This window comes from Panonychus citri, unplaced genomic scaffold (genome assembly GCF_014898815.1).
Source record: "Panonychus citri isolate SS breed McGregor unplaced genomic scaffold, ASM1489881v1 Contig00138, whole genome shotgun sequence".
Lineage (NCBI taxonomy): Eukaryota > Metazoa > Arthropoda > Arachnida > Trombidiformes > Tetranychidae > Panonychus > Panonychus citri.
The window spans coordinates 4,885,667-4,901,707 of record NW_026515543.1 but is presented as its reverse complement, the minus strand read 5'-3'; the positions used below and the strand labels follow the sequence as shown (position 1 = coordinate 4,901,707).

Below are 16,041 nucleotides of genomic sequence, written 5' to 3'. Positions count from 1 at the left end.
TGTTCAAGGGAGAGGAAGGAAACTGGAAAAATCTCACTAAATGTAACTATTACCAACTAATTTGTTGAGCTGAACAACTCAATTAAACTTGGTAAAAGTAGTTAAATCAAATTTAGTTAATTGTCTTCATAAATCAAAGGATCATCTCTAAATAGCAAATGATTTAAATGGTTAAGACATTTATGGTTTACAATTAGATTGCTGTTGTTGTTGTTGTTGTTTTTCTTGGTAGTTGAGTTGGTGGTTGAATCAATCAATCTTGATAATATAATTATATTGTTAATATAAAAATTATACTCATGAAATTGTGTGTGGATGATAATGAAAACAATTCTTGATCACATTTAAATTTCATGAGCAAATCAAATAAAATCAACCACCATTACAAAATGATAACAACAACAATCAAAGGTCCATAATAATACACAAGCCAAGTGAATTAATATTTACATGGAAATGTTTTAGTTAATAGTTGACTTTACAGGCGTGGTTATGTAATGATAATCAGAATAATGATTCGTACTGAATTTGTTGATTGTTATGTTTAGGAGGACATGATCAACTACAATCAGCTCATCAGAATCAGAGGGAAACGATTAATTTAGATCCAGATTACCTTTTAAATGTTACAACAGACAAAAAGTTATGAATGAAGATCATAATAGAGACAGAATGAGAATTGAAAATGTCAACAAATCAACATTTTAATTGATTATTCTGTTGACAATTGAAGATGAGAAGTTATCATTTGTTGTTCTAATAACTCTTTCAATCTTCATCTTCATCTAAAAGATAATGATGATGATGATCCTCTTATATGAAGACAGCTTAATTTGACACAATCTTAACAGAATTTAAGCTCATTTCTTTTAATTAAAATTCTTGCAATACTTTACCTTTAAGATTTAACTTGATTCTCTCTCTCTCATCTTGTTCATTAGAAGAAAAAAAAAGAGAGAGAGATAAGTCCAAGGCTCAGGTCTTAAGATTCATCATGAACACCAATTGGAATGAGAAAAAAACAGGAACCCATTACAACTTAACAATATTATTCAGTTAATCAATCACTGTCTTGATTTATATTGCAGCCATTTGAAGATGGAATCACAATTTAAAATTGGTACACAATCAACATAAATCTTACTACATAAACACAGAATTAATTGAACAATCAAGAAGCAAGAAATTAAAAACATCACATTAACTAACATTCATTTCATTTTCACTTGTACATGTTGATAGATTCCTGTTGAAATTAAACGTTTAAATAGTAAATGATTGACTTATCAGGCGAATGGTTAATAAAATAAGAATATCCAATTAGTTAACTGTGTAGAGTTTATTAATACGATTAATTGGAACACTGATTTAATCAAAGAAATTAAATTAAGTCAATCAAGAGAGAAGACAAAACAACAACAACAAAAAAAACGAAAATAAATCAATCGAAATGATTAAAGTCTTTACTTTTTTGAATCCTTTTTGGAAAAAGTGAATTTGATTGTTGATTAATTTCTATCCAATTCTTTATTTTATTTGTTAATTGTTATGGTTAATCTTTCAAGGATTCGATAACAATCAAATTCGAGCTGATGGAATAAGAAATTATCGATGACAGATTAAACTCCAAGGAGATATTAATATGAATATAATTTTTTCGATTCTTTTTTGTTCCTTTCCAGTTCCGTTCCAAGATGATGATAGAATTAATTTCCGGAGTTTGGAATAAAAAAATTACGATTTAATCTATTTAAACGGTTCTGTCACCATTTTGTTTTTCTTTCGGGAAATCACCTGATAGTTTTACCGTTAGTTGTTCATTGAAGCTGAATATTGGTAAACATCATTAATAATCATCTCTAATGTAATTGAGTTTTAAATTGTTTCACCATTGAACTTGAAACTGCTCTTCGGTTAATCCTTGGTGTTGATTAATTTTACTGTTTATTTGATTGGTTAAATTGTTACTGATATTTTTTTCTTAAGGTGATGATAGTGATTAAGGTGTTTTATGTTTAAGTGTCCAAGAAGATTAACTTTTCTCTTCCTCATCATCAAGTTACATCTTCGTTAATTTTATCTGGTAAAAATAAAAGGTAAGATTAATGTGTAAGGTCAACAATGCCTTTAGGTTAAGTCAAGGTAAAGTGTATTTTTCATCATCATCATCATCATCATCATTATCATCATCTTCTTGTTGATAAATACATCAACATCAACATCAACAATTGGTAATTATTTCAACATAAACCGACCCGAATTTACCGATTGGCAAATAAGAAGCAAATCTTAATGAATGAAGGTCAATCGTTTTTAATTGTTATCAAGATACAGAAAATTAACAAAACTGTTGATTAACTGTCATTGGTAATTAGTGTGATGATAAGATGAGAACCTTCATTTTGTTTCTCATGTCAACCAATAATGTAACAATTAACAAGGAAATTAGCGATTCCTTTGAAAATAGAATCCACTTTGATTGTTGTCATGATTAAAGTAATTAATTTAAAATTGAATTCTATCCAACCATCGATGACATAAATCCACTTAATCTCCAACAGGTTACCTGTGATTGATAATGATGATGGAAAATTAAATTCTGTCCATTAAGTGAATTAAAATAATATTATTCATACAATTAAAAGTCACAAGTAAATTAAATTAATATTATTATTTTTAAATTGTTACTCGAAAATAGTTAATTAATGTTTTATATTTTCTTTTTCTTCTCCTTTTAAAAGCTCTACAGCTAAACAACAAACCACATAATCTCAATGAGGATGATGATTAAAGTTAACTAACTAATTTTTGGGCAATTAAAATCATGTTACAGGTAAAGGTGAGCGAACGTGAAAACGACGTTGATTATGATTATTATGTTGAAAAATTAATCTCAGGTAAAGAGATAAACACATTCCAAATACTAATAATATGAGAAGATGATACAATTATCCCTTAAGGCTCAATATTATCAATCATCTTGATCATTAGCATCTCTCTCTCTCTCTCCTCCTTTCATATTATTTTCTTAACTCTTCCCATTTCAATATCATCTCATCACCATGATAATCATTATCATGATCATCACCTGAACATCATGTTGAAAAAAACAAACAAACAAACAATATAACCAACGAGTAATTGAATTAAGATTGATTAGTTTACCTAAAATCTTAATCATTTACCTGAGATGAAAACAACTTTTTCTCATATTATTAACTCTCTTCTTAAATTAATATTGATTGTAATTATAAACATACAGGCTAATGATAAATGTTTTAATTTAATTAATTGTTATCTAGGTGAGAGTTAGTTGGAAAAGTGTTAATTGTTAATTAATACTTTGATTAAGAAAGGTGAGTAGTTACCTTGATAGGGAGGGAGAGAGAGACTTTTATTAAAAAAGTGTAATAATAAACATTTTTAATGGTAATAATTAATTACCCTACAGGTAAATTAATTGCGTTTTGCCAACTGTAACTAAATCATGATTAGTTAACTAATATAATTAGCTTGACTTGGAATCAAAATTAAAGTGTGAAATTTGATTGCAATTTAAAAATTTATGAATCAACACCAAATATAATCAATAATCAAGATTGTCAACAGAATCAAGTTAATCAAACTTTGTTTATAATATTAAATTTCATGTTCATTTGATGAATTTTTGTTTTCTTATCATTTTCAGAATCATCATCATGCAATTTAATCATGTATCATGTCTTGAAATTGAATATTTGGCAAAAAGAAATTCGAAAAAAAAAGTTTTTTTTTCTCTTCTTCGTTTCTGAGAAAAATAATAGTAAATATCAATGTCATCCTTAATTTAGATTATCAACTTTTCTTCCTACATCATCATCTTTATCATCATCTTAATCTCTGTCTATATTCACCATGATGACACAGGATTAAGATTCTGTTGATATGAATATTGTTTATCTAATCTTAATTTTTCTCTCTCTCTCTCTTTTCCTTTTTTTAGCCTGAGGCTACGATCATTGAAAAAGGATGATAATCAATATTTTCTCACAATTTGTTGATTCTGGTTGATTAACTGGTGAATTAATAAAACAAATTCAATACAAATCACCATTGGTAATTAATCCATGAATCTTAATTTAAGTTAAAGTAAACAAATGACAATGAAAATGATATGAACCTTGTATGATTGAAATGGTAATCAACTTAATCACAATCAGAAATCAATTAAACAAGGCTGATTAAATGAGAAACTTTCAATTTGAAACAATTATCAAGATCAAATTTAATTCCTTACAATTAGATAATATTTTTCAGACAGAACTGAAATCATCTTGATTGTACATTTCATGGTAATTCTTGAATATCCTGATTCATTCATCATCAATATTAATCACAATTCAATTTTTGTATTAATAATTTAATTCAGCAATTTAAATATTATATTAATACTAGAAATCACCGCACCCTCTAATCATAGTTAGATTATCAATTATGTTGATTGTGTCATTTAAATTAAAGTGATTGAAACAAAACATTGAATAAATTCAATCTTTAATCAACATGATTAACATTAATTGCTTATGGGTTAATATTTAAATTGGATTAAGAGGTAAAATAATAAAGCATATTGGCAAATAACAACAATTGGTAATCGTTTTTGTCACAATTAATATGATCATTGTATTAATGGGAATGTATTATTTGTATTCATGAATAAATGATTAGATTAATTGAGTAATTTAGTGTAACAATTTAACTGCACGTTTTTAACCAACATAATCATTCAACTCTCAAAGCTCTTAATCAATTGGTAAACAAAATAATCATTAAACACAATTAACTTAATACATTGGATTTCAATTGTAATAAGTTAACAAGTAACAATTAATTTTAAATTGTCGTTGTTTCAACCTAATCTTAAATGATAATATTATCAAAATAATTACTCTTTAAATCAGATTTATTATAAAATCATCATTAATGTTTGGTAATTTGTATCAATTTAGTATTAGCTTCTTAATTATTGACATTCTGTTAGTTAATGATTAGTTTTAGCTAAATATGAGTGATGATTGTTAATTGTGATTAAGACTAATGGGAATAAAAGTTGATAACAATCAGAAAAATATCTTAAATCATTAATACCACAATTGATATTATTTTTGTATCATCAAGAGTTAATCATTGATAAAATAATAACTTCTAATGATGATGATGATAAATTGTTATTGTATCAATAATATTCAATCACCTGTAATTATTTTGCTGTTGATTTTTTGTCATCTTTATTGTTTTGATTGCTGTTATCATCATTATCTTTGACTGTTATTGTTGTTGGATCATCAATTAAACGATTGGCAATGGTTAAAACGGGTTGGATAAATGATCGATCAGCTAATGATGTTGGAACCAGTGATCGAGCTGATTTAATGTTTTCCATCACTCGAGGTATTTTTTTGGCACAAATTGATAGATTTGAATATTTGGAACAACCAATTTCAATTATTTCGGAAAGAGTCAATTCCAATAGAGTGCTAATCAATTGAGTCACTGCCGTCGATTTGTTTGGACACAAACTGTCCAATAAACGAATTCCTCGGTCGTAGATGAAATGATAAGTACAACAACCATAGGGAAGAATCATAATGTCCGAAGTGACATTTTGACCAATATACTCGACGATGGTCATGGTTCGACTCACCAGAGAGTAAACTCGACCGATATTATCGTTATCGAGGCAGGTAAGAGAGTCTAAAAGTCGTAACCGATTAACGGGATCATCACAAACGTGTCGAACGGCCTTTCCTGCTCCCGATATGAAAAGAGCTAAAATTTGACGGGGAAAAGGTGGAAGACATTGTTGATACTTCGAAGCCAAAGTAAAACCTTTTCGAGCGGTTTTACAATGTCCAAGTAGATCACCTTCATTACGAGGAATTTGTTGATTACCATTTAATAGTAAAATCCGTTTAATTAAGCGATCTGTTCGGCTTTGTAATTGACTGCAAGTATTTGATGATGATGATATTTGTTGACCAGAAGTTGATGATAAGAGTGTGAAAAATGTGAATAAGATGATAAATATTATATTCAATTGATAGATGGACATTTTCAGGTATTGATTGTTTCTGTAATTGACGTTAACTATCATGATGATGATGAGTAAGTGTTGATTATGATGATGATTTAGTCAAAATTAAGGAAGCAAACAAAAGCATAACAATCAAAAGGCAGATTAATTTGATACTGTTATCTTGTTGTTGATGTCGTTAATTTTGATGATGATTAGTTGACAATTTAATTAGGTGACACTTTAAATGAAAGGTATTGTTTCACTTGAAACAATAGGATGAAGATGATGATGAATTTCAGCACAAAAATGTTATTCAAAACTCAGTGTTGTTGATTTTGTTTCTATGTAATGATTATGATGATGATACTCCAATGATCACAAAATTATCATCACTTATTATTCAATATTCTGAGACGGATGATTACAGGGTGATTTTTGGGCTGGGTAAACTTCATGGCGATTCTGGTTTTCCTTGAATAATTAAAACTTGATTATAATTTACTCTCCTCATCATCGTTTTCATCAATGGTCATTGGTTGTTGATCATCATTCATCATCATACCTGAGGAAGAAAAATAAAGAGAAAGTTAAACCTTGATTTGAATTTGCAATTGTGTATCCAAATTAACATGATAATTATCATCATTTTATCATCAATTATCATCTATGATAGTTAACCAATTATGAAATTTTCGCCCTCAAGCATAAATAAACACATAACTTTTATCTCAATGTTTTTCTCTGATTCAGTTACCCTGGAAATAAATTGTTCTGGAAAAATCAGAAAATTACTCAATTAACGATCAACAATTAACATGAAAATTCATTATCATAACTGATTTCATTTCAATTGTAACAACCATTTAATTGACTATCTTTTTAGTTTTGCTAAATTATGATATAATTGTTTGGGAAAATTAACCTTCTAGCAATTAATAGTTTAATTGCTAGAGAAAAACAAAAGTTTGATAACTTAGTTTTTCAATTAAATTGTTGTGTTTGTTGATTAAAGAAAATGCTATTTAAATGATCATTTAAAGAAACAAATTGTTTAAATTGTAACGATAAATTTTACCTCTTCATCATTTAATTAAGTTCCCATACATCAACATCCTATCAACATCCTTATTTGGAACTTCCTTTCATTAATTACCATTAATTTCTTTTCCTTTGTTAATTAACTAAATATGGTCGATACCATATTTAGACCTATTCCTTTTCTCGTTAATAACCAACAAAAGGTGAATCAACGTTTATCTCCCGATTCACTCATAGCTCCCTATCATCTAGTATAAATACCGAACCAATGTAATAGAATTAATTCAGTTCATCAGGATCAACAGTATCAACATAATTATCAGTGTTAATCAACATTTAATTGTAACAATCAACTTATTGAATTCATCATTAATAAATATAACCTTAAAATTATATCATTGTGTTTGTTTTCAACTAAGTCCGCTCGGTAACGTTACATTTGGTGGCAGCGGTAAAAGCAAACTTTTGGAAAATTTGCTATCAGTTTACCCGTGAGCAGTTCGTTGATCAGTGTTTTTCGAATTGGTTAACTTCGGTTAGACTACATTCGTGTTGTGAATATAATCTATTACTTTAGATTATCATTCCTTGGACGGCGGTGAAGTGTGACATTCGTGTTGTGAATTCAACTCACCCGGTTACAATTCTGGTGCAGATTGTAAAATCTTTTCATTTCATTTATAAAATTTGGTTTTGAACGTAAACTGGTTGAAAATGCAGAACACCAGTGCTGATTACGCTTCAATGGATCTTAACGAGTTTACGAGAACTCTGAGAATGTTTGCTGAATCAACCCGATCCAACAATCCACCTCAAGTTAGACCGTTTCTTGGCTCACAGACGTGTGACATTTACGATTGGTTATCTGAATACGATAACAAGACTTCAGCCTCAGGCTGGGATGATATTACTAAGTTAAGTAAGCTTTCTATTTACTTAACGGGATCAACTCTTTCGTGGTATCAGATGATGAAAGAAGGTGATGGACTACCATCAACATGGCCATCAATGAAAAAGCTTCTTTTAGAAACCTTCAATCCATCAGAACAAGAATTACAACTTGCTATTCAAATGCTTAAACAACAAGATGATGAAGATGTTATGACTTATATTGAAAGGTCAATTCACCTTTGTCATCGAGGAAAAATAGGACTAATGGATACAATAAACAAGATCATTGTTGGATTACAACCATTATTACTTGCTGAATTGGGATCGTTAGTAGCTCAACCGATTACAACAATCGAAGAACTGAACAAAAGATTGGTTGAAGCACAAAAAATCAGACAAATTCGGAACGAAGAACTCAAGTATTATTTCCAATCTTCTAATCATGCCAACTCTTCCTATGGCAATCAACAATCACCAAGACCAACTCCTTCATCGATGGCAGTAACATCAACAACCAATCCCGAAAAATCTGATCTTGCGGAGATATTGAATAAAATAAAGGCCATTGAAGCTTGGATCAGTACTAATGATCAGAATAAACGTGATCGTACACGAATTGAGTGCCATTATTGTCACAAGTTGGGACACATGAAACGTGATTGTAGACAAAAAAGAAACGATGACGAGAAAAGACGAAGAGATCGATCTCAATCTCCAGCAAGAGACTATCGTCAGTCTCAAGATGTGAGAAATCGCTCTCCAACACCACACCCGGAAGGAAGAAGATCAAGTTGGGATAATCGAGATAATACCTCTCGTCAAAATAACAATGGTCCAGCTGCATTTGCACTAAAAACTAATGATAATAATCAAGAAGACGAATCCGAAGCCATTGGTCATCTCACTCCATGTTCTGTAGTAATCAAAGGTATTCCTCTGAATGGTTTAGTCGACTGTGGATCTCAAGTTTGTTTGATAAATAAAAACGTGGCTGAAAAATTGAACATTCATCTTACACCTTCCCCATCTTTTCAAGCAACTAGTGTTAATGGTGATCAAGTTCAGATCTTGGGAAAGGCTAGAATAGATCTAAGTATTGTCATCAACGTAGAAAAGAGAACGAGTACTCTAATCGTCTTTGCTGTTGAATCTATCCCAAAAGAAGCTGATATACTAATTGGCTCTAATGCTCTTTATCGGCTTAGCATCAACATCAGTGGCTCAAGAAAAACTATCACATTTGAACCAAGTGAAGGTAAACTTCATCTTAGTGAAAATCTGATCCTTCCACCTAGATCACAAACATTCGCAACTGTGTCAACTGAAAATAAAGACTTTCGATCTAAAGGAACTTATCTGGTTTACACACCTGATAACGTTTTCGAAAAGAATAAATTGTTGATAGCTAACAGCATTGTTACTATTAAACAAGGTAAAGCTGATGTTGAAGTTTGTAATTTCAGTCAAGAACCGTTAAGCTTATCACCAGGAACCGTTATCGGTACTTACGAACAGAAGAGCAATGAAGATATTGACAATTCTAAATCAAAAGATGACACTAACACCAATCGAGGAATTTTGAGTGCTCAAAAGGTAAAGAAAGATGAAGATTTAACATGTGAAATAAAATATTTCGATGGTAAAGTCAAAATTGGAACACAACTCAACGAATCACAGAAGAACGAAATCATCAATTTGTTGAACGAGTATCGTGACGTTTTTGCATTGAAACCTGAAGAAATAGGTCGAACAACCCAGTTTGAACACCATATCGACACAGGTGATTCTAAACCTATTACACAAGCTCCTTACCGTACATCACCAGAAAAGCGAGAAATAACAAATAAATTAGTTCAAGAGCTAATTGATACATCCATCATACAACCATCATGCTCACCATGGGGTTCACCAATTGTCTTAGTCAAAAAGAAAACTGGTGATTTGCGTTTCTGTGTTGACTACCGAAAATTAAATGCCATCACGAAGAAAGACATCTACCCTCTACCTAACATCAGTGATGCTTTGGATTACTTAAGTGGAGCCTGCATTTTCACTAGTCTTGACCTCAAGTCTGGATACTATCAGATTGGTATAAATAAGAGTGACAAAGAAAAAACTGCTTTTGTCACTCCAGATGGAACTTACGAGTTCAATGTGATGCCTTTTGGACTAACCAACGCTCCAGCAACATTTCAACGCTGTATGGATGTTATCTTATCGGGTCTCAAGTATAATGCTTGTCTTGTTTATCTCGATGATGTTCTAATCTTCAACAAAACATTTGATGAACACCTTGAAAGTCTAAGAAAAGTTCTAGATCGCTTTATCCAAGCAGGTTTAAAGTTGAATCTTTCAAAGAGTATGTTTGCTTTACCAGAAGTGACTTATCTTGGTTACAAGATAAGTAAAGATGGACAATATCCGGAACGGTCAAAAATTGATGCAGTAGCAAAAATGAAGGTTCCAACAACTGTTAAGGATGTTAAATCATTTGTTGCGTTTTGTAGTTATTATCGAAAATTCATCGATGGATTCGCAACTATCGCAAAACCGCTAACATCTTTAACAAAACAAGACGTACCTTTTGAATGGAAAACAGAACAGCAACAAGCTTTTGAGAAATTAAGAGACTCTCTTATTCAATCACCCGTTTTAGCTCATTATCAATCTGATCTACCTATTGAGCTAAGAACTGATGCTTCAGGGGCTGGAATCGGTGCAGCTCTTCTTCAAAAACATGACAATGGTTGGAGACCAGTTGCTTATGCAAGTAGACAATTGGATAAGTGTGAGGAAAATTACAGCATTAGTGAACAAGAATGTCTGGCAATTGTCTTCGCTGTAGAAAAGTTCAGAAACTACCTCGAACATAAACAATTCACTGTTATAACTGATCATTGTGCTCTTTGCTTTTTACAAACAAAAGCTAAACTACCAAGACGATTGATACGGTGGTCATTACTTCTTCAAGAATTCGATATGACGATAGTGTATAAGAGTGGTAAACATCATGCTGACGCTGATTGCCTGAGTCGTTATCCTGTAGATTCACCAACAAACATGGATGAATTTGAAGATCGAGTACACTGTTTCTCAGTTTCATGTGAGCTAACAACTGAAAAAATAAAAGGTGAACAAGAAAAAGACTCTCTGTGCCAAGAGATTGTGTTCAATTTAAACCGGATAGAAGAACTATCAAATAAAAAAAGAAAGCGATTCGAAAAATATGTAAACAACAGTGGAATCTTGTACAGAAAAGTTTGGTTTCAAGGAAAGAAAGTAAACTGATAGTGGTTCCCAAATCACTAAGAAAAATGATTTGTGAAATTAATCATGACTCTGTCTTTGCTGGCCATCAAGGAATTACTAAAACCTACGAAAAGATAAGAAACAAATTTTATTGGCCTGGAATGGTATCATATATAAATAGCTTTGTCTTATCGTGTCTCCCGTGTCAAACGAAGAAAAGCCCACATTCTGGAATGAGTGGTAAATTAGTACCATCTACAGTAACCAAACCATTTGAACAAATAGCCATCGATTTAATTGGTCCATTACCACCATCAGGAGGTAAAAAGTACATTATCGTTGCAATAGATTGTTTCACCAAGTATGTAGAAACAACGGCAGTATCTTCACCTTCTGCTCAATGTACTGCTACTTTTATAATTAACAACATCTTTTGTCGATATGGTACACCTGGAACTCTTTTGTCTGACCAAGGGACAAATTTTACGAGCAAACTTTTGGCCGATATAAATCGATCATTGTCCATCAGACATAAACGAACAACAGCTTACCACCCACAAACTAATGGACAAGTCGAAAGAGTGAATGCTACTCTGAAAAACACACTTTCCATGTATGTCAACGCATTCCACTCCGACTGGCATAAGTATCTACCATTTGCAACGTTTGCTTATAACTCGTCTTATCATTCAGCTATTCAAATGTCACCATTTGAATTACTTTTTGGAATGAAACCAACAACGCCAGAAGATTATAACATTCCAGTTGATGATAATCACGCTGATGCTGAACAACGAACTCAGTTTGTTAAAAGCAAATGGCCTGAGATAAGACAAATGGTACAAAATCACTTAGATGCAGCTAGAAGTCGTTACACACAAAATTATAATGAGAAACATGATGATAACGAATTTCAAGTTGGTGATCTGGTACTAGTTTTATTTCCCAATCCAACACCAGGACTTGCAAATAAGTTCTGTCATAAGTATCATGGACCTTATAGTATCATCGAAAAGGCTGGTCCATTAGTATACACGGTGAAAGAAATAAACTCGAATTCTAAACCAATTAAAGTGAACATCCAGAGACTAAAAGATACTTCTTAAGAGAAATAGAAGAGAACGAAAATGACGAAAACAACGAAACACTTCCAGTCACCCCAGTTTTCCCCGAATCAGATAAAGAAATTGGGCAAGAAGAAACTGAGTCAATGAACACTACATCAACAGATAAATCGAACTCTAGTCTTAACCAATGGTTCGATACTCGAGAAAGTTTTGATCTTTTTAGAGATAATGAAAGACCAATGACAAGTACTCCTGCCAGACCTAATCCACCGGGAATGCATTTGTGTCAAAACTCGACATATGATATCAATAGTCCCAGAGTTTGGCGAGAAAAATGTCAATACGAACCAGAAGTTTCGACTTCGACAACTGACTGCTCAGACTGTGGAAAACCCCTTCCACCATGTTTAGGCGCCATTAAAAAACGAGTAAGATTTGAGCTCTCAAACCGATCAGAAGAATCGACAGTGACAGATCAAAGTGACAACAGAGATGCTGATTATGATCAACCAAAAACAACTTCTAAAGTGATAAGAAATGAGCCTGTAATAACAAGATCAAAGAGTAAAACAGGTTTACCACTAGTGTCTATGATCTTAACATCACTTCTTTGTATTATGCCTACATCAGCAAACTTTCACCCAGTAAATCCAATTACGTGGAGACAATCAAGTAGACCTGTTGTTCAGTCAGAAGGTGAAATTCATGCATTTGTTACCGTTAAAAACGTTTGTGAGACCATGGCTTCAGAAATTCATGTTCCTGATCTACAACGTGATAAATTTAAATCTTGGTGTGATGCCATGTATGAAAAATCGATCATGGAGCCAATTAAAAATCATTGTGTGATACAACAGAATAAAGTAGAAAAAAGAGCCGTTATAGTCACAGCAACAATAATAGGAGTTGCTATGGCTGGAATAGGCGTAACCGCAGCCCTTACTCACCATGGTTATCAGATTCAAGAACTTCAAGAACAATTACCTAAACATAAAGTAATAATGGAAGAAATGTCAAAAGTTATCAACGATCTACAATATTCATTGAATCAACACTCATCTGTGATCAACAATAACACCAAACGGCTCGATAACTTAGAAACAAATCTCCTACACACTATTTTAACTACATCTGGAATAGCCAACAGATTTGAATCACAACGAATCCAGTTGAACGACATCTTTAAACAAATGCAAATCCACAAGGTCAGCAGTCAAATGTTCTCGTTCCTCAATCTTTCAGCGGAGGAAGAATTTAGATATCCTCACGAACTCATGTCAATAGACAAGTGTTTATTCGATACAAAGAAACACGAATTACATCTTCCCTTACATGGATTCGAAAGAAGCTATCGATACTTTTTAGCAGAAGCTGATCCTTTCTGGTTACGAGTAGATAAAGAAAAATGTATTAGATATGTTGGTCCTAAATTTGTACTCAACGACAAAATTTCAAAAACTGTTTGTCGAATCCAAAATCAGGCATTACAGATGGGTCCCATCATAATCACCAAGAACTTTAATTGTGACAAGGAAATTTTAAGCATAGATAACTTTTGGAAACCGAAAGAATGCCCTGAAGGAATTGATAGTGATCTACAAATCAAAATCAAATCAGAAAAAAGATTAGTCTACTGTTACGGACATTCTATCATAATGGCAAATAAGAACATGAGCTGTCCAAATTTGGTATTCTCATTTCCTTCTACTCTACCGTTAACAATAGACAATGAAACTTTCGACTATTATCGAATATATCATTCTACCAAATTAGAACAAATTCCAGCTGATGCCGACACAATTAATCATTTCCTTTTTGCTGGACAAACTCACACTCAGCTCTTAGAAATGATCAAAATTTCAAATTTTGATAAATCATTCATCGCAATCGTTCAAAGCAATCCTTTTACAAGTACCATTGCTTTAACCATCATCATCACGATCTTACTAATATTCATATACATCATTTACAAGAATTATCATTTACTTCTCAACAAAATAGTGTCCCCAAATAGAAGAACAAATCAAAACGTCAATAATCTGGAGGACATGGAAATGCAACAAATCTATGAAACACCAGAAGTAACAGATGATTCATCTTCTCCGCACAAGACAAAACTAAAACTTCTCTTCAGATTGAAAAATAATCCCGAAAATTAAGGTCACTTTCAAAATTTATAACTCCGCCCCGCTAACTTTAAAATCAACAAAATAGATTTACACAGTTTGGACCTTACTATATCAGAAAATATATAATCTTTGATAAAATCGACGCGGGCATGACGGGGTAAAACTCGAAATTACAAATCAGCTTTTCAATTAACCACCATTAACTAGGATTTCAGTCTCAATTCTAATTCCGTTAAGTTAGCATTTTATGCAATTTATATCAATTAATATGACTCCTGTAAATCTGAATCTGCAATCAGTTTACATTTCTTGCATGTCCCTTTCTGTCCCTATCCACCTGATCCCAAGTAAAAAAATAGATTGACAATTGAACTGAAACAAGAGCCTGTTTCATCTTCTTTATCAACGTCACCCTTTCATTTTTTGGAAATCTTAGGAAATCACCCAAGCATCGCAAAAGGATGCTCTATCAAATTAAGTGTTCCATAAAGCTGTATCAATTGGTGCCCACTGGTGCTGACAGGTCAAAAAAGGATTTTGTTGATAATCAACGAAACAAGGGACTGTTTCAACTTCTGGTCGAGGGAAATGTAACGATAAATTTTACCTCTTCATCATTTAATTAAGTTCCCATACATCAACATCCTATCAACATCCTTATTTGGAACACTTCCTTTCATTAATTACCATTAATTTCTTTTCCTTTGTTAATTAACTAAATATGGTCGATACCATATTTAGACCTATTCCTTTTCTCGTTAATAACCAACAAAAGGTGAATCAACGTTTATCTCCCGATTCACTCATAGCTCCCTATCATCTAGTATAAATACCGAACCAATGTAATAGAATTAATTCAGTTCATCAGGATCAACAGTATCAACATAATTATCAGTGTTAATCAACATTTAATTGTAACAATCAACTTATTGAATTCATCATTAATAAATATAACCTTAAAATTATATCATTGTGTTTGTTTTCAACTAAGTCCGCTCGGTAACGTTACAAAATGAACAATTTAAAAGTTGATTGTGAAACAAAATCTAACAAATACAGTTACTATTTTGTTCAGTTATATTCAATCAACTCATGGATATGTAGTTACAATTAATATCAGATGATTAAATATATTGGGTTACCACAATTATGAGAATCAAATTGTTGTGTTAAAAAGATGATTAATATTAGATTGCTTTTAGTGATTTAACCAACTAATATTAAAACTGATTGGGTTACATTAGAGACTCGAATATTATTGTTATCATCAAATCAATCAATGATATTATTTCAAACGATTTCTAATCAACAACAATAGAAAGTTACAATTTGAGGTTCTCGAATTATTTTTTGGCTTCTTTTCTTTGAGAGTTTTTTTTTCTCGCCTTACCTTATATGTTATATATAAGTAACAGAATCATCCCAAATCCTTTTGTATTATTACAATGATGATGATAATAGTAACACAGAATTGATGATGAAAAAAATGCTCTTCAAACATCCAAATTATTTGGGTTTTACACTCATAAGAATCATAACCATTGTAATAGTCAAGTATATTATTGATTTCTCAAGAATCTTCATCCTTTTTTGCTCCGCATCCTTTTGTTGT

General features: G+C 31.7%; 1 protein-coding gene and 1 long non-coding RNA gene across 4 annotated transcripts; one reads left to right on the top strand and one right to left on the bottom strand.

The window, feature by feature from the left end:
* Positions 1-857: 857 nt before the first annotated feature.
* Positions 858-16,041, bottom strand: LOC128393554 (uncharacterized). Of its 2 annotated transcripts, none has more exons than XM_053353738.1 (3): positions 15,820-16,041; positions 5,234-6,617; positions 858-2,080 (listed from the first exon to the last, which is right to left on the bottom strand). In XM_053353738.1, the coding sequence occupies exon 2, from the start codon at positions 6,131-6,133 to the stop codon at positions 5,240-5,242; it is 894 nt and encodes a 297-aa protein (XP_053209713.1). In that variant the 5' UTR covers positions 6,134-6,617; positions 15,820-16,041; the 3' UTR covers positions 858-2,080; positions 5,234-5,239. The 2 variants fall into 2 exon arrangements, with proteins under 2 accessions (XP_053209713.1, XP_053209712.1); XM_053353737.1 differs by lacking the exon at positions 858-2,080 and adding an exon at positions 2,298-2,566.
* Positions 1,934-4,079, top strand: LOC128393561 (uncharacterized). 2 transcript variants are annotated; one of them, XR_008326227.1, is made up of 4 exons: positions 1,934-2,096; positions 2,742-2,833; positions 3,689-3,802; positions 3,983-4,079. It is a non-coding gene; the product is annotated as an uncharacterized LOC128393561 (long non-coding RNA). The 2 variants fall into 2 exon arrangements; XR_008326226.1 differs by lacking the exon at positions 1,934-2,096 and having other exon boundaries at positions 2,578-2,833.

Bases quoted from the DNA above. Each gene is read 5' to 3' on its own strand.
- LOC128393554 (XM_053353738.1), bottom strand. From the start codon at position 6,133: ATGATAGTTAACGTCAATTACAGAAACAATCAATACCTGAAAATGTCC.